The sequence below is a fragment of the Agelaius phoeniceus genome, chromosome 8, assembly GCF_051311805.1.
Source record: "Agelaius phoeniceus isolate bAgePho1 chromosome 8, bAgePho1.hap1, whole genome shotgun sequence".
NCBI lineage: Eukaryota > Metazoa > Chordata > Aves > Passeriformes > Icteridae > Agelaius > Agelaius phoeniceus.
The window spans coordinates 22,453,256-22,477,740 of NC_135272.1; the positions used below are offsets into that span (position 1 = coordinate 22,453,256).

Consider the following 24,485-nt stretch of genomic DNA (forward strand, 5'->3'; position numbering starts at 1 on the left):
TGGCAGTAATGAGTTAGGGAACCTTATTTCTGCACGAGGCAGGGTGGCAGGCTTACAGCCATCCTGAGGTACCTTCTAGTCCTGCCCAGACTGATGATTTGCTGTCTAAATCAAAGTGTGCTGGGATCACACATTAGAAACACGTTGACACGGCTCTGCCATGCAGCTAATGATGAGACTGCCTCTGCCTCTTGAATCTTTCTACATGACGTAATTTTTGCATGATTTGTGTTTTTCACAATCATTCAGGCATTTTACCTCTCTTAACGAATCCACAGCTTATAGACAGGAAATGCTTAGCCTCCCTCCTTGCTCTGGACTGAAAAGCAGTGCCACGGTTCATGATGGTTTGAGGCCAGCTGCTGCATAGAAAACAATCCCATCACACGGGTGACAGCTGCCCAGATGATCTTCCCTCAGCCCAGTGCCACTGTGCCCATGGCTCTGCTCCCCTCAGCCCACTGTGCCCTGTGGCCCTGCTATCAATACTGAGATCCCTCAGCAAATCTGAGACTTCTGTTCTCATGTTTAGCACCCTCCCAGGGTTCCAACCCAAAGGCTCAACAGGAGCCCCATTTGTTGTGTTCACAATAAGCTGCAGCAGTTACATGTGGGACTGTCAGGTTTCCTGCTCAACTCCCTGTCTTGAGAACTGAGAAGTCTGACAGCCAGATCCTGTAAGAAATGAGAATGACAGTCAACACCACAGCTATAGAAGCACCTGCTTTGTCCAACCCGACTTTAAGTAAAGGAATCACGATCTAATCCACTGCCTTCATGTAACCATACACCACTGATTTCTCTGCACATCCATGGAAATACAATATAAAGCTATTTCTCTAAGATTTTCATTAAAAATGCAGTCCACAAAGCAGAACTCCCATACTCAGACAAGATGTACAGTGGCTGGGCATCCTGCTTTGCTACCAGAGAGGGCATCTCAGGACTGCAAAGCCATTTATGTAGCAGCAGAGAGCCTTTCATGAGTGTCAGCATCTTCCCTTACACCAAGAGGCTTGATGCCTGCCCAGAAATGCCATTGTTCAGTTTGCATCATTGGAAGCAGTTTCCAAAAGGTCGATTTATTGGAAAACGAAAGGATCTTCACCAAAATGAGTTACAGTGGCAGAAGCAAACAGAATAGGCAATTTCCTACTTCCTCTCATTTGAACAAACACAGGTTTTTCTTCCAGGGCCATACATGTGTTCTGCAGAATTTAATTAGCCAAATAAAAACATTTAGGCAGGTCATTGAGATTGTGTACATGAAAAAAAAATCGGAAGTACTGCATTCTAGATAGAAACGTACCTACAGGATTTACTGTGAGCAGCAACTCCTACCTCTTCATACTTCTTAGAGTACAGGCACCACAGAACAAGTTCAGCATGAGGTACTTGAAATCAGGGAGTTTACTATGCAAACACACTTTTCACCCATTAAAAAAATAGATTAGAGGAAGATATAAACATCTTATTTATTAAATCAAATAGAAATGCAAAATATATTTCACATGCCTTACATGGAAAAGAGATGAACTTCCAAGACTTTAAAGCAAAACTGTGTCAGTTGACACGCAGGAAACAGGAACATTATAAACAGTCACAAAGAGGAGGAAGGACTGGGGGGAGGTGACACGGGGGTGCTGGGAAGGTCCTCCCCACTCTGACAAAGATCTCTTAAAAACAAGAATGGAGCTTATGCTAAGCAAGCATTAGAAGTATGTTAATTTTAACATACATTTATTTTGGAGAAAATTGTCTAAGACATACAGTTGGCTACTAACTAGTCAAAACAGTGGTCTAAGTTATGTATACCATACTCATTAAGTGGACATGGGTTTAATTTTTGAGTATAACATAGTCATATGAATTAGACATGGGTTTAGTTTTTGAACATCAGTAGGGCCAGCAGGAGAATCAGAAACACCAAAAACACCTTTTAAAAACTAGATAAATACACAGCCACCTTCTGTGCGACTCTGCTATTAAAAAAGGGGAAAAAAGATTAAAAATATAACTATTTTTCTAAGTATTTTAATCATTTTGTCATCCTCCAACTCTTCCTCCCTCCTACACACAATTTCTTGGAAACTGAAATGACACTCAACAGCAAATACAAAGCATACACCAATAGTATAGTCCACAGTTTTTCTAGAGAGTCAATAGTCCAGCAATTTTAAAGTGATCTATGTGCAAAAAATAAACAAATGAAAGAGTTTCTTAAAAAAAGAAAAGTCCGCTGCAGCCTTACCTTCTAAAAAAAAGAATCTGAGGATTTGCACTAAGTTTCCCAGTGGAGAACAGATCAGTAACTCCAAGTACTCTGCCTAACCTGTGACTTGGTATTGCAAAACTGTCAACATCCCAAGTTTACTACCTGCTGGCAAGTGGAAAACAGACTGTATCCCCATGAGAAATAGGAAAACCACTATTCATAAACTGGTCCTCTGAGATACATAAACATGTGGTGCAGGTATGTATTCAGAGACTGCTACCTACAGCTGAGAACAGTCCTCTCAGCATGACTAACAGTAAATTATTAACAATAAAATATGCAAAACTTCTAAGAGCAGTATTTGAAATGTTCCTGCCTGCTCAATGCCTCTAGGCCTAAACTATCTGCTCGTTAATAGTGGTGTAAGTCAGGGCAGCTCTGGTGAAGTTACAGTGGAAATCACTGTGCATGAGGATTTCTGTGTGAGAAGAACAGTCCCTTGAACTACAGACTAGTTCAGTCCTGACCACACTACAATAGGGAATTGTGTTTAAACCATGAGTAATCATGCAGTCATCTCTCAGCATAGTACTTCTTTTCTGCACACGTGGAATGTAAATGACTGAGATTTACGACTGATGATTTTGCAGATTTAATGGATTATATTTCTCTAATGGTTCTGGCAATGCAAACTCAGTTAAAAAGACACCACCAAAAAAGCCAAAAAAAAAAAAAACCAAAACAACCAAACAAAACCAACAAAAACCAAACCCAAGCTCACTGCTGTCTGCTTTTTTCTTTATTGGATGACTTATCTGGCACACAGTTAGGATTTCTAACAGTGAGTAAGTCTTCAAAGACATCAGATTAGTTGGGCTGGGTATGGTAAAGTCCAGGTGCAGAAGACACCACAATAGATGATAAAGCTTAATCACAGTTCAGTGAAAAAGCCAATCTTATGTCTGTTATTAGTCTGGTAAATGGAGATGACGCCCCACATCCTAAGCCAGGGCGGTTAAACAGAGCAATCACCAACTCATAAAACGCCTTGAGTTTTCCAGATAAAAACCTCAGAAGAGCAAAACATGAGCAGTAAAGTCACTTGGTGTTTAATGGCTTTCAAAGTCATCTTCCAAAAGAGCACGAACGTCAAAACTATCTCCAACTTGAAAGCCATGTGGCAATATTCTGCCTTCTGCCACCCACTGCTGCATGGGACACAGGAGCATTGTGGAGGCTGAGGGGCAGACCAGCTGCAGGAAGGTGACCAGCCTTTGCCAGGGCGAAGGACTAGCACACCTGACCACAGAAGGAATCTTACCCAAAAACATGAGGCCTTGAGAATGAAGGCAAACACACTTGGACTATGCAAAACACTGAAGTACTGCAGAGTGTCCAGAGAAGGGCAGTGGAGCTGGTGAAGGGTCTGGAACACAAGTCCTGATAGGACTGGGGGAGGGAGCCGGGGGTCTTGAGCCCAGAGAAAATGACGCTCAGGAGGGACCCTTATCACTCCCTACAGCTACCTGAAAGGATGGTGTAGTGAGGTGGAGGCCAGTCTTTTCTCCCAGGTAACAAGCAGTAGCACAAGAAGACAAAAGTTGTGCTAAGATAAATCATTAGGAAAATTTTTTTCACTGAAAGAGTGGTCAAACATTGGAATAGGCTGCCCAGGGAAGTGATGGAATCATCATCCCCAGAAGCATTCAACAAAAGCACAGACATAGTGATTAGGGACATGGAGGACCTGACAGTGTTAGGTTAATGGTTGGACTCGATGATCTTACAGGTCTTTGCCAACCTAAATGATTCTATGAAACCACATACCTTAATGCAGGAAAATGGTGGTTCTGGTGCAGTTCAAATCACAGCCAAACTGGTTTTATTTGCCAAGGACAGGTAAACACTAACAACACAATTCAACCTGTGTTTCAAGTGCTGTTAGGCCCATACCACATACAACATTTAGCCTTGGTTTGTCTCCCCATAATGCACTAAAGTAAAACCAGACCTTAAGGAATAACTTGCATAGTAAGAAAAGGTCATCAATTTAATCATTTACTTTAAGCAGGCAAGCAAATTTGTAAACATTCAAAAGCGGCAGCATCCAAGTTACAAACAATTTAAGGAAAAAAGAATTGAGATTATTAAGGTTCTTTATCCTCTCAAAAATTTTGGAAATGAACTTTTAAAACACTGCAAACATTGAACACTCAGTTGCACTTCTAAACCTGCTAGCAATTTTGCCTTCCAAGGAATTCAGCTTTCTAGAACACATGATCTCACAGTTGCCATACTTTTTATCATTTGCCATTTGGAAGTCAGCTACCAGAGCATTTCACCTCAGTCTAAATCCCATTAGCAAAGGGAATGCCCGTGTCTTGATTCAACACCTCTTTAACTTCTGAGGGTAAAGTGTCAAAGAGGTGATCTTCCACTACGAGCCCACTTTTCCTGAGAAGCTGACACTGCCCCAGCGTAGCTGGCAGACGGTCCAAGCAGTTTCCCTTCAGTTCCAGGTAAGTCAGCTGCAACAGCTGACTTACTTTATCTGGGATTGAGGTAATGCAGTTTTGCCCCAGACTCAAAGTCCTCAATTTAACACATTTAAACAACTGTTTTGGCAAAATGTCGACTTTGTTTCCTGTGATGTGAAAATGCTGAAGATTTTGAAGCAAACCTATTTCCACTGGAATCACCGCAATTGAGTTGTAGCTTACATCCAAACACCGAAGTTTCTGTAAACTGAACACTGCGGCAGGTAAGGTTTCAAGTTTGTTATTGGAGAGATAAAGAGACTCCAAATTCTTTATGTGAGTAATGGATGAAGGAATGCTGACTATTTTATTGTGCCACAGCTTTAAACAAGTCAATCTTTTTAAATGCTGGAAACTGATAATTTCTTCAATTGTGCGTATGCTATTTGACTTTAAATCCAGTTCCTGTAAGTTAGAGAGACTGAAGATGGCATGGGGAATTCTCTCCAGTTCACAGTTCTGCAGTTCCAACTCTGCAACATTTGTCATTTTCTTAAGGCTATTGAGTACCACAAGCTTAGTGCCATCATTATGAATGACTAGTTTTGTCAGATGTGGTGCTACATCTGTGATATTGGGGGGAATTTTGGTCAAATTGCTCTTCACGTGGAGAATTTTAAGGTGTCTCAACTCTCTAAGAGATTCAAGCCCTATCATTTTATTATTTTCAGAGTTCAAGTTGCCTATCAAATACAATTCACGGAGGGTTTTGAGCAAATACACCCACGCAGGAATTTCTGCGACATCTGTGAATTTCACATGAAGGCATCTCAAGTGGTCCCGGAGGAAGCTGAAGGCAGTCTGCTCGACCTTCGCAGGGCAGTGGTACAGATGAAGCTCCTGAAGATTTGTCATCTGGGAAATTTTGGCTGTAATTTTCGCTTCAGGAATCAGCTCCAGTTTCAACACATCCAGATCTGTCAGATCAAACACTGCATCAGGGACCCCTGACAGCATGAAGAGATGCAGCTCCTGCTTGTCCTGGGCGTTGCGGGAGACGTGCTGCCGAAGCTTTTCGTAAGTCCATTCGTGGTTCAAACTAATCCCGCGCAGTTTGTTCTCGCTTACCTCTGACAAAAAGACACCAAATCGCTTCGAATACAGCTGGTCATACTGATCCACCATGTGCAAGAGAAATGCAAAATCATTTTTGACATCTGGGATATCGCTGAAGCTGCTCTCTTCCCTGACCTTTTCAAAAGAGTATTCTTTTAAAGGTATCCGGAACAGCCAGAAAAGCGTGTAGAGGCAGATAAAACCATAGACACAGATGAGGGAAATGTAGCTGATCAGCAGCTTCTTCAACATATAAGCCATATTGTGTGTACATTCAAACTGTGTGTAGCCAATCAGGTGTTCCACTTTCGGGTAGCAGATGTGTTCAAAACTGATGGTGTTGACAAAGTTTGCAGTATAGCAGAGAATAAATATGAACTTGACAGTCTTGATGACAGTCTGGCCAACGTAGAGCTTGTAAATAAGATCACTGTCTTCCACGTGAGCCCGGAACTTCCGGACTTTCTCAAACAGCGCCTTGGCTTGTTCTCCATCTTTCTTATCTAAAATCGTGACACTGGGAATCTCAATCATCGGCTTGTCAGCTGAAAACTTGAAGCCAGATTTGGTTATCATGGGAGTGCTGGCACTTGGGCTTCCTTCATCACTGCTAGTGGAAACATACTTGGGCAGGGACTGGGCACCAGTTAACCTCTGTTTGTTCTCCTCAGAGTCCTCACATGCCGTTTCAGACAACGCTTTTGTAGTCCAAGGAGACTCAAAGCACTTCCCCAATATAGACACAAAATGCTCAATTTTTGAGCAAGTCTTGGGATACTTGAACCAAAAATTACTACTGACTATTAAAATGATAGTATGGATGAGAACAAGATAGGGAAAATACTTTGAGTACCAAGGAAGAGCCAAATGATAGCACATCTGGTTAATAAATACATACTGCTGAAAATCCAAATTTGTTTTACGGCCTGAGGAATCTTTCTGCTCCTTCTTCAGCTCCTGGTCTGATTCAGTGGGTTGATACTGAGAAGAGGTAGCTCTGCTCAGAAGAATGTTAGGTGTTACAGTAGGGGCAAAGGAAACAGTTCTCATTGACGCTTCTTCTTGATCAGTGGTTGTTTCAACAGTGGTGAAGTCAGCCTTCCCTGCTGTATCAGGCTGCACTCTTGAATTTACAGTAGACGGCAAAACTGGCAAGCAGACCACCTGGTCTTTTGTCAGCTGCATGGTTCCAGCAAAAATGGCAACCATTAACATAACAACAGCAAGATAATCCATAAATACATCCCACCATGGTTTCAAGATACGGTAAGTTGGCTGGATGTCACTGAGTGATGCAACTTCTGCAAGGGTAAACATTCCTACAAGAGAACAAAGACAAAATCACTGTTGTTGACTGGGGACATTAATTTTACCATTTAAAAACAATCCCAGCTTGACATACACAACCTCAGAAGGTTTCGCTATATGGAATCCAAACCTCTCTGCAGCTTTAAGCAACTTGCTTTGGTTTTTGTTTTGACAGAATATGGAGGAATCAACTTATCAGCTTTAAAAAAAAATAAGCTTCCTGCACAAGCAGGATGTAGTAAAATCATCATTTTGACTGCTGAAAGTGTGACTCAAATTTGCCATTTCTATAGAAAAATATCTAGCTTGTGTGCACACATGCAGCTGGGAAGGAGATAGTATGTACACTATCCCCCAGAGTCTGTCTCCCTTTGCTTGGGACACAAACAGCTTAGCAGAGCCCAAGGAGATCAAAGCAGGCAGTTAACAAGATGCACTGGATTTATTATTTTTAACTTGTAGCATAACAATTCATACAGACCTGCATCTCACACATTGTAAAGGACAGCATCAGAGGCAACATATATACAGCATGATAATTTAATTATTTCTGGATAACAGACATTTCTACACACAGAACTCAAATACCAGCAATTGCCTATATGGTAAAAGCCATGCACTAGCACCCCTCCTTCCCCACACCAGTACAAGCAGCTCCCACATCTTGGTCTGTGGGAAAGGCCAGCACTTGTCTTCACTACCACAGAGTTCATGATCTAAGCGTCTCCTCCAACACAAGGAGATACCCAGCCCCTGCCCTCTCACACTCCTCCCTGAAGCTTTTACCAGTCTTGCATACCAAGCCTAGGATCTGGTGGAGGCAGCCACAGAGGAAGGACTTTATCTCACTGCAGCACTCACGCTAGTGCTCTTGGCACAGCTGCCAAAACTTAAAAGTTAGGACTGAGTTTCTCAGGGAACTGGCAGAAGGAGCTTCCAGTTCTCCCTTTCTTGGGCAAATGAATGTCAAATACTCCTCCCTCATAAGAAGTTTTTGGTATCTTACAGTCCTCCCAGCTCCACAAGGAACTCCTTCTGGAGAGGCTCCTGAGCCTGCCCCCACACACCTGCCCAGGGCTGCAGCTGCTGTACAAAGTGCTGAAGGACACGAACCAGTAACACCCCCCAGCTATCAAAGCCTCACAGTGCCTGACTTGGAAGTCAGCTACAAACTCCCATCTTTAATGTCTCCCACTGCTTCACCTACACCAAGACACAGCATGACTGCTTGCCCTGGAGTTGCTACCTTTGACATTTGAACAATAACAGCGTGCACTTGAACAGCATTAGCCATTTGTGCTAATGTGAACAGATTGATAAAAAGGACCCTCCTAACTCCTAGGGCCCAACTGCCTGTCACCTGCCCAGAACAGGAGAACCACAAAGCAACAGCAGAGGTGACTTTTTCCCCATAACAGATTTTTTTCTTTCTAGGAAGCTCTCTGGAAGGCATACTCTCCATCTCCAGGCTGTTTTCACTGTGCTCTCACCTACCCTGGCTGCCACAGAAGTTCTCGCCCAGCAGGTGCATTCAGCAGGAGAGCACCAAGCCAAGGCACACAAGGATGAGTCCTGAGGTGCAGGAGAGCAGGCTGGGAAGGAGGAACAAGCTCACTGCTGGAGCAAACATGGGCAGCTGCTCCTGCCTGCTCCTCTGGGGCTAGCCTTTCTCTCAACTCTGCACCAGCTAATTACGTGGGAAGTTACTTCACTGCGGTTTGGGGCACGGCCTCCAGAATTCCTTCCACAGAAAAAAGGTGATTTTTTTGCTTCTGCCATGAGAACACGTGGATAAAGGATGGAAACCCAGGCACTGCAGACATGACTGCTCCAAACAACCAAAATAATGGAAAAGAAATGACTGAGCATAAAGTGGTTCCAGCTGAAGACTTAAAAAGAACAGCAATAAAAGGAAAAGTTAACAATCATCTCTACCAGACCTCTGTCTTGCACACACAAAATCATTCCCAAAAAGGTTAGGAGGCACAACAGAGCCTGAGTAAAACTCTTTGTGAGGCTGTAGGCAGCATGGTGTAACAGGAGCTTTACACCAAGAAGCACCACATTCAATGTTCTGAACACATCTTTTCTTTCAAGTTACTGATACTCAGGAAAGAGCTCCTGTTTTGGCAGAGATTAGTAGTTATAAAACACAAAAAACTCCTCTGTGGCGTTACTAACGCTGTCTCATAAAAGACAGACCTTTTTCTAGCTAGCAAAAATCAGTTCCAAGAGCTGAAAACAGATTTGCCTCCTTACATGTCCAAAATGTTTAATGTTCTGAGTCTTAAAAACCAAAATGAAAAACTATAAACCTACACACAGTATAAGACACATTCTGACAGGCTGCAAATAAATTTGGTATTTCCTCTCTTAAATCCATCGTAACATGTATAGGTGTTTGATTTTACTAAATTAATAACCATAGAAGTTAACTTTTATTATATTTCTGCACCCACTTAGAAATCAAACAATTAAACTTAGAACTGGTCTGTACAGTATCGTAATGGGTTTGGATTTTCTTTATTCCTTTTTAATTTAAACTATTCAAAGCTTTTGAAACCTACTGTCTGGAATATTCTTTAGAGTGGGTGCAGAGTATTTTCACTACTAATTTTCAACTCCTTTTAAGAGTGACAAACTGGGCTTTGAGTTTCATTGTAAGTTACAGTGATAACACTGTTTGGAAGTAAGGAAAAAAGAAAGAAAAAAGAAACATGCAAATGCCAGTCTGTGTCTGGCAGAACCTGCAACCATAGATGGCCCCCCCTCAAAACCAGTCATGGCAGGCTCTACTCACAACCCCAATGCAAAAAACATCTGTGAGCAGATGGTCAAACTGAAGAACAAAGTCCTGTGCAGCTGAACTGTTAAAATACCTGATTTCTCATGTGAAAACATGTCCTTCTTTCAGCCCTTTTCAGGGCTTACAAGGCACCAAATGGACCTTGAGGGTCAGCAGAACATGGGGCTTTGACATACCCAAATTCAAAGGAGATCCACACTAGAAGAGTGAGGTTCTTGAAGAGAAATTCTCATTCCCAATATGGAATGTCAGGACAGACTCCTTTTTGAAATAGCACATTTTTGTTTAGTTTTAATAAGCAGAGATTTAAATTCAAAGATATTGCAGTATGATCCTTGAGGCTGCACAGCTACATAAAGACTACAATTTTAACAAATAACCTTTTTTTTCTCCCAAACCCTGTATCCAGTTCCAGGACAGTACCCTAGGATAGTATCAACTTCTTTCAGCTCCATCTATCATTTCTAGCTATCTACTGGGTGTATTCTTTCTCCTGAAACAAAAATTTTTAGCCTAAATAAATGCAACTGTTTTAAGCAGAGCTGTTTCTTGCTACCTTCTAATACTTTAAGGTGGAAAAACTTGAAGTTCTGAAAGTAGTGCAGTAGTGTGATTTGGAGCTCTAGAATTAAATCTACTTAGTTTATTTTGCAGTTATTCAAGTTACAGTGAAACAGGAATATAAAGAGAAAAAAAATTAACAATGACAATGGAATTGTCATAGGTCCACAGTAAATCAGCAAGGGTAGCAACTAATTTAATAAATCATTATTTTTAACACATCATTACTCTTAATTATAATAATTTCATTAGTCTTAAATAAAAGCTGTAATAGAAAGAGATCAGAATGTGATTAGCCTGGTGAATTTCTGACACATTTCAGACTATAAATGCTGAAATACAAAATGGACATATTTGGGATATTTCTTAAGAAACTGCTCTAGCTTAAATACAGAAGTTAGCAGAAAAGGAAGCAGCAGATTGGTATGTCACTAATGTTTATTTACATCCTACTTCTTCCTGTACTTACAGATAAAAACTGTCTGTCCTGTAACTCCCTGGTCCTCCTGTCTTAAAAGCATATTTAAAGTTAAAGCAAATTCAAAGTCAGAACAAACAAATAAAAGGAGAATTGTAGCACATGATACACTCATTCACTCTCAGGTTCCCAAGACTACAAACAAGTCCACTTTGTTTCAGGAAACAAAAAGATTCTTGAATCCGCCTTGTTACTGCATCTGGTAAAGAATTTCCTAAAAAAAACCTCAACATTTCTAGCTAAAAAGTGCTACCACTAACAAAATTGTTTTCTCCCTTCCCACAGGAAATTAAGGAGAAGAAAAGTTTTCCCATAACTAAAAGGCTTTGCTAGCTTGTTTTTGATCAAGTGACCATAAGTTTAAATTTAAATTTCCACTGTATACTTTGTTGTCTCTTTCCATCAACCATTTCTACTTCTGCAATATCCTATTAAAGCAGACTATTTGACCATAATGTGATAAGGATAGAATATGAGATTCCTGTTAGCCAGGACCCTGCCAGTATCAATTGTTCCATGGACATCAAAATGATGGCACTATCCTTTTTTTCCTCCCTCCTTTTCCACAGAACCAAGTATAAGGAGCCCCAAAACCCTTGTGAAATAATGCACAAAGACATACAGGAAGGTCTAAAAATCAGGTTAGGCATTCTGAGCACATCCACATCCATACCTGCATTGGTTATTCAGTTTCTGAGATGGGAAGTCTAAAACAAACTGAAGGTTTACCCACCAGTAGGCTTTGGGATAGAGTAATGGAGGGAAAGTGCCCTGCTGAACTAGGTGGGAATATTACAACTATCCATGGCCTGGTTTGCAGCTCCTAATGGGTTGGCTAAGAGGACATTTTATTTCACAAGGGATTACTGTGCTTTACTCTACCTGAGCCCACTCAAGCTACAAAAGCACCTGAAGGTACAACTGTGACTACAGCTCCTCCTCTCAACCATCCTGCAAACAAACCCCCAAAATTCAGCTAAGCAGCTAAGCACGGATTTGTGCACTGAGTGTCTCTATTGCCTGAAAAGTCCAGGAAACATTTCACAGGAAAACACAACATGGGTGCTTTTAAAGTATTTCTTTACTATAGGAAACGTTTTGGTGCTACTTCAGTGATGGAAGGCATTGCAGAACACTAACACCAGGATGGGGCTTATGTTATCACATACTTCCTGATCAGCGCTGTTATCTCTGGAAAATCAAAACCAGATTTAATGTAAAAAACTGCATAGAAAAAAGACTTCCATTATTTCTTTCTACCAATAAGCATGACAAGAATTTCCACTTACTGTTTCTTCCCTAAATACCTGACAGCAACCAAATCTACCCATTTGAAATTAATCTGCAAGATCTAGTTTGGATTATTTTTGTATGGCTGCCCTGTAATGGATGATGACTGGATAAGGAAAAGCATTGAACACAAAGCTGAAAGGATATTTCCTATAGAGAAAAACATTTCAACTAAGGAACAAGAGTTCTACAATAGCTTTTAATTAAATAATAACTCATACACTCACTGTTTGAGAAACAAAAGCAATGAAACGAAATCCCCCACATCTAGCCCATCTCCCCAGCTCCCCCATCCCACTGCCCAAACTGCACAGCTATAATTTTGGACTTTCTCTTAAAGCAGATATATAATACCTCTCTATATAAGTCTATATATTTATATACATAATATATACATAATCTCTGATATAGTCTGCAAATACATTCTCCAGTTAAGGAAGCATCACCTTTATGAACAACATGAACCTCATTGACAGTAACTTACAAAAAAAAAATTATCAAAATCTTATTTCTCTTGGATTGCATACTGAAGCCTAATATTTCTTTAAGTTGGAGACAAAAATAAGATTCTTTACATAATCAATGTCAAATTAGTACCACTTGCAAAAATTAATCTATAAAAAACACTTTTTTCTTTTTTCAAAATCTTCAAAAATGCTGCCCTTCAAAGCTGGGCTTTTTCAGGTTGTGTAACACTCTAACCTACTTTTGGATGCTGCTGCTATTTAAGTGTTTACACTGAATCTTCCTTGTTTACCAGTTCTTTGAAGGTCTAGTGCCATACACCACTCCTACACAAATGGTTTTGTAATCATTGTGATATTTAAAAAGCAGTATTAGCAGCCATTATTTCCCTAACAATAAACTGTCAAATCTTACCTCATTCTTGCCTTGCTGCAAATGACTGGAAAGGTCTGTTTAAAGATGACTTTCAAAACAGGAGCCCATTTTTACATTTTAGAGTAGTTCCACAAAGCATCCAAAGATTATTAACACAATTAAAGCTCCCAAAATAAACCCAAAACTATTCACCCCAAAATTATTTAAAAACCCCTAAATTAATTATTAATTACCTCTGTATTTGCTGCATGCAAATTCTGTGTCTACAGAGCACAGAAAATGAGTAACTTCTCGCTTTGCCTAGTGCAGTAATCCTGAGCATGCTCTTATAAAAGAGCTGCTTGCACAAAAAGTGCTAGCTTCAGGTTTTATTGACATTTATCCCCAAGCTACAGAGTGCAGATCAGGTGCCCAGTACACTTCAGAAAGCTCAGGGAGACAGACCCAAGCAGCAACACCACTCCATCCTTACTTCTCACAGGGTCAGAGACCATGAAGGGCAGCAGAGATGGGAGGAGCAAACAAAACTGGAGAGAGTGGTCCTCTCTGGTAAAGAGATCAGGATTAGATGTGCTCCAGTTGAAGTCAGTTAACCATGTGTGATTTTACAGTTGCAAAACAAACCACCTAGCAAGGTAACGTGCAAGAAACCAGAAGAGATGGCTAATGAGACACCAGCAGGGTAAATCCTCAATTTAAGATGCTCTTCATACCTGTAAGCAACAGTCCATGAATACACAGGCATTTCAGGGGCACAGCTGCAAGAACAGAAATCCTGCAGCAGAGTGGCAAGGACCTGGCACAGAAAGGCAGAGAATACACCTTGGATGTACCCTGCACATGCACTCCCACCCTTACACTGCTGCTGCAGCCCCTCTTATTTATGCAATGCCAATTCATCCTCCTTTTATCTGAGGCAGCACATTCCCAGCGATGAAAGTCACAGAGCCACGGCCTAGTAACCAAATCTGCAACAGCATTTTCTGTTTCACCTAGCCAGGGAGAAACGACAGTGAGCAGACACTTTGTATTTCATTTCACAGAATTCCCAAAACAGCCAGACCAGCAATCTTGAAAAGACACCCAGCTTGCGTGTGCAGGAGTCCCAGTTTAACACCAAGCACTTTTACTCAAGTGCAGACACAACTGAAGCATGTTTAACCTGCACTGGCATGGATGTACAATGCAATCATAAGTTACACTACACAATAAACTAACAGCTGCTTGCTCTCAACTGTAAATATTTAATCCTTTTGTCATTTCTAAATCTGCTGTTTCCCTATCTTTTAGGCCATGAGGTTTCTGCAGTGTTTTCATGACCACTATCAGAAGCAGAAGAACACAGAGTAAACATCTGGCACTTCTACTAACCAGAGCACTTTGGGAATTTATCAAGTTGCAAAAGCAAGCTGCACCAAAATAAAAGCACATCTGGTAACTCTAGTCCCTAGAGGCTGCTTTTTATCACTAAAACCAACCCAGCAATACAATTAAAAATAAATTTAAAGGATTGGGACAGAAAAAAAGTAAAAAATGTAACAAACTTTTATTTCCTTTTTAGTTTAGAAATCTGAAAAATAGAACAGTTAAAAATGGTTTACATCCAAGTTATTCAAATTTCCTTTTACATAAATAAGTCCACATGGCAACAAAGCTTGTAACATGAAATTGCTTTATCTCAGATAGGGACAGCACTCAAACTCATGCAATTCCTCTGAAAAATACTCTTCTCTGATGCACAGCCACACACACTGCCAGTCTGTCCATCTCCTCCTTCCAAACTCACTTGGAACTAGGGCAATTTCAAAGTGGTAAGAAATTGAACCTGGCATACATGGAGTTGATAGTTTGGTATGTAAAGAATGTAAAGATACAAATCTTATTACAGAATATATTAGTAGCTCTAACTACACGCCCTAAATGTACCATAGGAATAAGGAGGAATGCCTACCAAAGAGAAGGAAATGTGTTGCTGAAGTTCACTCTGCTGCAGATTTTAATAGACCCTCTTCAGGGAAAAATGAACTCTCCTTAGTACCTCAGCTCATGGTACTGAAGTCTTATTTTACTTAATTTCTAAACTGCATTCCCATCCATATGGAAGCAGGTTTACTGTGTAACTGAAGTAAATGATTTTCAATGAATACTTTCTCCTTCCTTTTATTTCAATGGACATGTGAGCAACCTTGAACTGGAACATTTACAGCATCCTCATGGAGATCCAGAGCCAAGAACAGACAAAAAGTTCCTTTAACTAAAGAAGTTAAAGTTCCTTTAACTAAAGAACAGGCTCCATTGTTCCCTATCTTAGCTGGTTCATCTCTTCAGCCTGCACACACAGTGACTCTCACTGGACAGAAGTTTCATAAAGACTAGCACACGTACGAGCTACTGTATTTCAAATATCTGCAGTGGCACTTTCATTATACCCATTAGCTAAAAGCAAACCAGGAAAGGTCACACTTAAATTAAAAACTTAAAATAACAAAAGCAAATGACACATATGCATACACACAAAAAAGTGCCCAGTGACACAAGAAGCTACATGTAAACACAAGCCTCCTACTCACACATCAGAATTCCTCTGTTTCTGCTAAGAGCTTTTCTGTAGCAAGAGCAGTAGGAAGATGCATTAAATCCAGCTAAGAATCAGGATATGGAAAAACACACTCAAAGTCCACCTTTCCTTTTACTCACTCTGCTGCTTTGATGAAAAAATTAAAATGCTAGTCTACAGCTCAATAAATAGGCTGCACCCTCAATTTTCAAATACAGTCTCTATAGGACAACAGTCCAACTTTGTCCCTACTTAAATGTCACACAGCTTCTTTTATCCCCAGGGAGAAGGGGACAGTTCCTTGCTCAAGCCAAGGTCCAGCTGTAAAGCCCTGTGACAGAAGCCACTCGAGGTAGCAGCCAAGCAGCCCCTGACACGCGGAGCACGATGGCCGCCCCGAGCCAGGGCAGGCAGCACACAGCTGACAGCCTGCTGCCAACCCTACCTGCTCTTTATCAAGCACAGAGATCTCCTACACCTCAGACATCCTGCCAGATGGATAACAATGATGACTTCTCACATAAAACTCTGATCAGCAGATGAAGGATGAGTTATTAATGTTACCACATTCCTGCCAAGCTTCCAATAGCTGAACCTCCAGTGGTTTCATGCCAGGAAAAATGCCTGCAGCTGAAGCAGCATTTATCCTCAAAGGGATTTATTTAAGTTTACTATAATTCTTTTTCCTCTTCTAAACTTAAGCTGCCTTCTGTAAGAGATAAGCTATTTGCTTAGTCCATCTAGTCCCATAATTGTTTGGTTCAGGGTGTGTACTTCAGTACTTTGACATAAAAAGAAATTGTGCTGCAACACATTTTTGGGAGCTCTTCTGAAATTCTGCTGATGAGTTCAGATCACCTCCTTCCTTTTTATGCTTTGTTTTCTCAAAACACCATTCAAAACATTGCCTTAAGAACAAAAAGAATGTTCCAAGACTTGTTGTCCTACCAGTGATTACAGCATTCCTGCTCTAACAAGCAAGTTTTCAGCTCTGTAAAAACGTTCAGTAAGGTTCCATTGAATTGCTTGATGCCATTCACTAGCACTAACAGATCCATACAACCTCCAATTTAAATATTTACTATTGCTAAATTTGTATTATGATTTGACTCAAATGCTCCAGCTGGAATTGTAACCTCCGCACTGAGGGCCCTCCAGCAGGGAGTGGGCAGACAACCCTTGCCCCTGAAGGCTCACAATCTAAAAGTGATTATTTGTTAGGCAATGATAAGCAATTGTGGCTGTAACATTCAAAGCAAAAAACCACACTCCCTCAGGCTTCCAGAAAAAGATAAAAAAGTGGGATAACAGCCTGATTAAAGTATAATCAAATTTAACATTTTAATGCACTGCAATCTTTGAGAAGGCTTAACATTATGTGCCAATAAATCCCTTTACAATTACAGCATTCCTATATACTTAGCCATACTCCTTCCCACTGGTTTGAGGATGATGCTATCTAAAAAGTAAGGCACTAAATGCAATAACTCTTGAGACCTACTTTTCCATTGAAATGGACAATGAAGCTTTCCTTTACAGTCAAATTTGTCTTAAAATAGATAATGAAGCTGAGTGTACACTTCAAGTAAAACAAAAATACAGAAAGGAGACACTTTACTCGATCCCATTTATAGACAATACCACTCCTGCTCCAGCACTTAGGACTTTTCCATGATTACTCCAGGCTTCCACACACACTTGCAATAAAGTTTTTGGCAGCCACCTTCACCCACGTACCATGTCACTGTCTGACTTTTACAGCCAACATCTGCTTGGATGGTGACATCAGAGAATCAGTGCAGAGGCAGCTTTTTTATTTGGTGGGCAGCTTCCCCTTACCCCAGGTGCTCTCCATTTGAACTCGCTTTAGCAAGTTTCACATCACTTAACGGTAGCACAATAGCTGCTCCCCAGCTGCTACAGAAATAAAAGCAGAGTGCCTTCTAACTGGAGGAAAACACAACAATCAGGTTTTGTTGTTGCCGCTGTAAGCAATTTTCACATCCTTCAGCAGGACCCAGCCAGGTCCCCAAGAGATTTCTGAGCAAGCATGAATAACGAGCAAGGCAAGTTCAGGACACAGCACTACATCATTCTGACCGGGCAGAAGAAGGGTCCTTACCTTCTAAACCACCTTCCAGCCCTTCCACCAACATGCCAAGATCTCACAAAAAGTGGAAATGGAAAGTCTGAGCTTGTGCAAGTACACCAGTGATTTCAGCATCCTGGCTCTCATTGTGACTTGCATCAAGCATAATGCAAGGCTTTCAGAAGGAGGTGCAGTCCAGCCCCCTGACTGCCCCGAGCAGAGCAAGAACTTGTCCCAAGCAACCTCTCAACATCACATGCAGCAGTATTTCTACAGGCATGTGTGATGGACTAGGCATCACCTACACACAAAGCAGGACCAACGGAGCAAATGAGTTTCTATCTGGTAACAACACCAGAAAACACCAGTTTGGTGCAGTGGTGATGGTGAGAGAGTGAACAACTACAGGGTTCTCCTCGCAGGCATGCAGAGATCTCCAGGCACTCTCAGTGATCAGATGGCAAACACCCCTCCCAGAACAGGGTAGCCTGGAGACATCCTGCAACTACCAGGGACAGCAGGGATTATTTGAGCTCTTGGTTTGCATTTCAGGTTGTTGACTCAACACAAAATAAAACACAAAATGGCCACAATTTCCCACACAGTGACCTGTATCACGTCACAGCTGAACACAAGTCATCTTCCATACAGACCTATTTGTAAGTCTGACTGGCATTATTTTCACAAGGATCTGTTCAAGAACATTAGGACAACTAGCCAACCACTTTATTTACATTTTCCTGTTATCTCATCACACACTTGGATAACTGCCCATGCATGTGGGTGTACAACAATAATATACATATGACTACATACCCATCAGCCATCAGTCAAGAGTTTAGGATTTGTCATGGCCAGACTAAAACCATCCATTTAAGATAAAGTTTTGCAACAGCCTGTCTTTGACCAAGAGTTCTGCCTGCCAAATCATGCCTGAAGTACTTTTTTTTTTAAATAACAAAAATGTTATCAAGGCCCAGAACTCAGCTATAGTTTTTGTTCCCTTTTAGACTAAACAGCAATTCTAATCTCAGTTTCAAGTTCCTCAAAGGCTAACAGAAAAACCCTCTCTCTTAGATATAAAACCACCAAGCAACTTTGGATTAATGAAAATTTAAGTAAATTATTCCTTTAAGCCTGCACTGGTTTTAATTTCCCAAGAACAGATTTACTTTAGGAAGCCAGATGAAGTACTTCTCTCTCATCACTAAGCTTGGGACACCCACACATAGCACCAACTGACCTAGAAGGTAAGACCCAAAATGGTGACTCTAAAAAGGCAGGTGATGTGCTAATGCTGTGAGCTCTAAATTCTTGCATATGGACACAGCCATATCCATGTTCACTGTGACAAAGCCCTGGATCACAATACCAAAGCTGGATCCTTGCTCACCACACATAAGTAGGCACTGTTGTTGCAGCCTATTCTTGAAACATGGCTAATAGCTTACTGTGCTGCCTGTTGGGTTAAAGCATCCTGTATGAGACAGAGCACTCTGACAATCCTGCTCCTGACTCAGCAGGGACACTCTGTCTGTCTCACAGATGCCACTCACTACCTTCCACAACACTTGAATTGGATGTTCCTTGCGTCTCCAGCTCCTGTGTCTTGGTCAGTTTCTTCAAATTGACACAAGCAAACAAAAAAAAAGGTGATTTTTTTGACTTACACTCTGCTAGGACTTGATATTTATAGTGCATAAAAGGTTCAATTCCCTAATCTATCGCAAAGCCCTACTGCATTATACAGTGCGTCATCCTGTTTCAAAAGGATTATGGCCCAAAAATTCAGTTGAATTGCATCAGATTTCACAGAGTAGAGTGTTGAGGAAAGCAAAGTTTCAAGACTGACCAGTTATGAAGAGGAAGAATCTTTAAGTTTCTGCCATGGGCTAGAAATCGAAATAAATCTTTTAGTCTCTACATTAGTAACACTTTGACCTCAGGATAATCACAAAGTAAAGTCATCCTAAAAAAAGTTTTCAAGTATCGGCAGTGTGTTGGAATTTTTCGTTAATAAATCTTTTAGTCTCTACATTAGTAACACTTTGACCTCAGGATAATCACAAAGTAAAGTCATCCTAAAAAAAGTTTTCAAGTATCGGCAGTGTGTTGGAATTTTTCGTTACCATGCAACTCTACTATGAAAAGTGATTGAAAAAATGTATTATTGAAAGATACAAAGTAGCAGGGAATTTTGGTATTTCCATACAGGTGTACAATTCAGAAATAAAACCATTTCTCTCCAGTTACTGAAACTCTTCCTTTGGGAGTTCAGCCAAGTTTTCCACACATAGTTGGTCTGGGTACAGTTCTCCTTAGTGCTCTGCATAGAATCACTTACTGAACACAGCCATATTCACTGATCCTTCCTTTGTCAAATTACGAGAAGCAAGATGTAAATAAAGTTTTACTTCTACCCCTAAAGGGGAGAGAAACAACTGACTGTATGAAATGAGTAATCATGAAGTGGTTTAAAACAGAAACAAAATTCCCATCAGAAGTTAAAACAGTCATGGAGGTAAAGGCCAACAGGATTAGACTACAAGATCTCAAGCAATAATGCTATTATGACTCATTTATTAGAGAATCTTTATTGCCTTCAGTTAACAAAAATAATGTGAGGATAGCACCACTTGAAATTAACTTATATAAAATGATTTCTTGCCTCTAAGTTGCTGCTTGTGAATAGCTGCAATTTGAACAGAGCTCTCAGTAAATCTTCACTATAACACAGACTCAAAATTGGAAGGTTTTTAGCAATGAGCAAAAGCATAATCATATTAACATAAAATATTCAACTTTTCCTAGTGAGACTTGCACTTGAGCTTTTTAATTACAAGGTGTACACCTCTATCATCCAAGGCAAGGATCGGCAAGGAACAACCAACCACATCGCAACTCCACGGCCAGCTCCTATGGTTTCCTCCAGTCCTCCTCTGTGACATCTGTCACTGTCAAAGCCACAACACACTACAGGCTCTGAGCCTCCAAGTCCTGGAGGAGGTCTCCCTGCCAACTGTAACACCATCTCACCAACCACTTCCGGGCAAACTACTTCTTCTTAGTAATTCTAAGTCACTGAAAACCCACAGGACATAAAATTATAAATTACCATAACCCTGCCAAAACACAACATGGCCAAAACACAGCAGCAAAGTATAGCTATTTCTCTGTGGATGAAAGCCAAGGGATTTCTAGTGTTTTATTTCCTCTAATGCACGAAACCTAAATGCCAGCCGCATGCTCCTTGGTAGAAGCCCAAAGACCACTTAAAAGTCTCCATTTTCAAGATGTCTTAGAGGACATAACTTATTTCATTACCTTCCCCCCCTTAAAGTACAAAAGCAGCTTCAGTTTCCTCTATGATCCTCTCTGACTCTTGGAAATCTTGTGGTAGACAAGAACAGCAAGAGTTATGAATACAGCTCGTATTTGGCATTAACCGAACATCTTTAATTTATGATTACTATTACATTACAAAATGCACATATACACAAATGTGTCTTACAGATCAAGCCATCTTTCCACAGTCAGCAAATGATGCAATTTATTCAGTCATCACAGTCCAGATCAGACCAGTGACACTGTAAGGCATCACACAAACAATACAATAGCATGTACTGAGGAACTACTGAAAACTCATTTAACAAATAAAAGCCATCTCGTAAAAACATCCCATGAGAGTCTTTTGCTGCAGTATATCATCTGTGTTTCAGACTCAGCATTCAAAAATATTTAGCTTTTCTACAACAAAGAATTTTACTTGTGTTGGAATGACTGCATGCAGGGAAAAATATGGCAGTCATACAAAAGCCACAAAAGATCACAATTCACTGTGTTTCTTGATGCAGCTCTTACGAGCCAATTCATAGCATCTATGATTTCAACATCATGTTCTCCTCTGTTCACAGTCCAGTATCCTTACTCGATTCTTTGCCAGATTAGTGCTACATTAAGCTATAAAGGCAGCCTGTAGAGGTAGGGCTGATGTGTTCCTTTTATCCTTGCAAAGAACTTCAGAGAAAGTCTGCTCACTGGTCCCCATCTTTGGGCCACAAATGGCGTGACAACAAAATAACATTCCCATCTACAAGGACAACAAAGCTAAAATGCTTCATCTTTTGAACCTGCTCAAGTTTTAAAACTTTAACTACATCACCATTTTTCTCATGTTCTTGTTCTATAATCCTGCAGATTACTTTCCACCAAAACCTGGGTGGTGGACAGACGTGGGTTGCAAAACGCGTGCAGAGCTGACCTTCTTTTTTTGATCACGTCCATGTGTTTCTGTGTGGACAAGTGACAAACACAGAGGAGCTCTCTGCTCTTCAAGTGACATCTCAAGAGCACACCGAGGCATACACTGCTAACAGTGCTGAGCAGCTACCCCCGGGCCTGGAAACCATGAAAGGGAAGGAACAGTGGAACAGCCCTCACAGTCATTATGCCTGTACCTGCACATTCCCATCAATACTTCCTGTCCAGTTCTATTTACCAGATGCAACTGTCACAACAAATAAAGTTCTGGGTGTGCCTGTCTCACCTACATGTAACCTTGGGAAGGGAAAAAGAAAAAAGTAATGAAAATTACAGCATCTGTAACTCTTCATTTAAGAACAGAGAGAAGTTTTCTCCAAAACAAGTGTCGAGAGGTAATTACAAAGGAAATGGAAGACTTTTGCCTGACAAAAACACAGCTAAATCTTCTTTCCATAACTTAAATCTCCTTGCTCTATTTCTCTCTCCACTTCTGATGGTATCAATCGTCAAAGATGCTTCATTTTCCCTGCAGATCATACAACAGAGAAATACTGTAAAATATTGTCACTGAAAAGCTGAGTGGTCAAAAAGCAGTTTGCTGCTCTGATGCATGCATATTCTGTTTGTGTATCAGCATGTATGCCCTGCAATCAGAGGCACAATGACACATTTTAGCACACAGGGTGCATTCTCCCTTTATCACCACCTCCCCTTCATACACACACCCTCAGTGTTCCTTCAGCCTGAATTATGCTCCTTCTCATATTAAATCTAGAAACAGAACTCTGAATCACCAGTTCCTGTTGTGAAAGTAGCTAGAAACAGATACAGCAAAAGAAGTTTCCTAGTAAACAGCTATACAATAATCAGTCCACTACATCAGACCCCACAGTTACCAATTATTTTATAAGCCCAGAACAGACTCATATTTATGTGAAACTAAAGAAATAATTTCCTGGGTGTCTAATCCTTCCCAGAATCCTATCGATTCTTATCCGTAATGGTATCGTGTAGCAATGAGTTTCAGAAATTAACTGTCCACTTTAAAAAAGAAAAGAAAAAAAACAAACCACACCCAACCATTACTCATAAACTCATTGCTTGTGAGCGTGCTGCCGCACTTACTCCATTCTGTTCTACTTTTCCTCAACACTCCTTTAGATGCACCTTGAAGAAGAGGAGTAGAAAGATCTAAGCTGCTGCTTTACAAGAGAAGAGCAGCAAAGAGTCCAAAACTGGCCATATGCAAGAAAGGTCAGTTCCAGAGAGAGAAGCGTTCAGACAGCATTACACACAAGTTAGTCTGCCCTGCAGACAGCAATTATTTCCTAGCATAAGCAGAGTGGAAATGCACTCATGTTTCCCAGTTTGAGTCCATGAAGTACCATATGCGTGGTTAGGAAACTCTTGGTCACCACTTGTGGATTTCAATTCCTTCAGTTGCTCTTGAAATATTTAACAAAGGAGCTACGTATCTCACGCCAAGAGGCACCACCCATGTATGTGCCTCTCCTGAACTACACACACACACACACATATGCTCTATATATATATATGTGTGTGTATATATATACACACTTTCTAGCAGAGAGGCCAGCTCAACTATGAAGCACATGTGAAAAACAGTTTGGTTTGCAGGTTTGTATAGTCCCATCCATGACTTACTGAAGTTAGTTTGACATAACATACCACTGCTCTCAATAATTCCTGTATTTAGCACAGAGGACACTTCCAGAAAATCTTTCAGCCCTGGGAACATTTTGGGTGGAGCTCACCACTTTCCTCTGTTATTTATTTGTTCTAGCACTTACGCTCTCTCACCGTTACAAATGCACTTATTTCCAATTGCCTGATTGCAGCTCCCAGCCATCAGTTCTGTGTCATGCCTGCTTCTGTTTGCGTTTCAGCCTCCAGCGTGCTCTCCCTCAGAAGGTGTTTCCCACCAATTATTAAGTTCCTCCACTTATCTATCAAGAAACAACAAACCCAGCAACAGAATGAGCCTTTCAGGCTCGCCTTGTGGAACACCAGTCAGCCTTCAAATACCTTCTCTAACTTATGTGAACTCACTCCCATTTTCAACAGGCTCCTCTTGATCTCAGAACTGTACACAATTCACCTTCCTCCTCCCATTGCCCCTCCTACCCCCAGTTATGCCCCTTTGCTGCCCTGCAAGACAGCAGTCATGTCCAGCTGTTGACTCACACTGTACCCCAAGCAGTGGTCACTATTCTGTCACTATACTGAAGTGCAAGACCTGCAGGCCCCATGATATTACAGATTATATCAAATTGCACCTTTGATTGTTACAGTTCACCAGGCCGTGTGAATTCTGGTGTCCAAGCTGCTTTGTCCTTGTTTACCACACTGCCTGGTGTGATATGGCCTGCCCATTCTATCAGTACAGATCCTGCCCTTGTCTCTAGCTACTTGATGAAAAGGTTCAATGGAATATGCCCTCACCTCAATCCTTAAAACAAGATTT

At 40.9% G+C, this 24,485-nt stretch overlaps 1 protein-coding gene across 3 annotated transcripts in view; it reads right to left on the minus strand.

Annotated features, from left to right (window-relative positions):
* Positions 1–1,456: 1,456 nt before the first annotated feature.
* The window catches only part of LRRC8D (leucine rich repeat containing 8 VRAC subunit D), a 53,940-nt gene continuing 30,911 nt past the window's right edge, over positions 1,457–24,485 (minus strand). For all 3 annotated transcript variants that reach the window (XM_077182270.1, XM_054637998.2, XM_054638001.2), the window contains one exon: positions 1,457–7,127. In XM_077182270.1, coding sequence (XP_077038385.1) covers positions 4,564–7,125 — 2,562 coding nt within the window. In that variant the 5' untranslated portion in view covers positions 7,126–7,127 and the 3' untranslated portion in view covers positions 1,457–4,563. The remainder of the gene's footprint in view (positions 7,128–24,485) is intronic.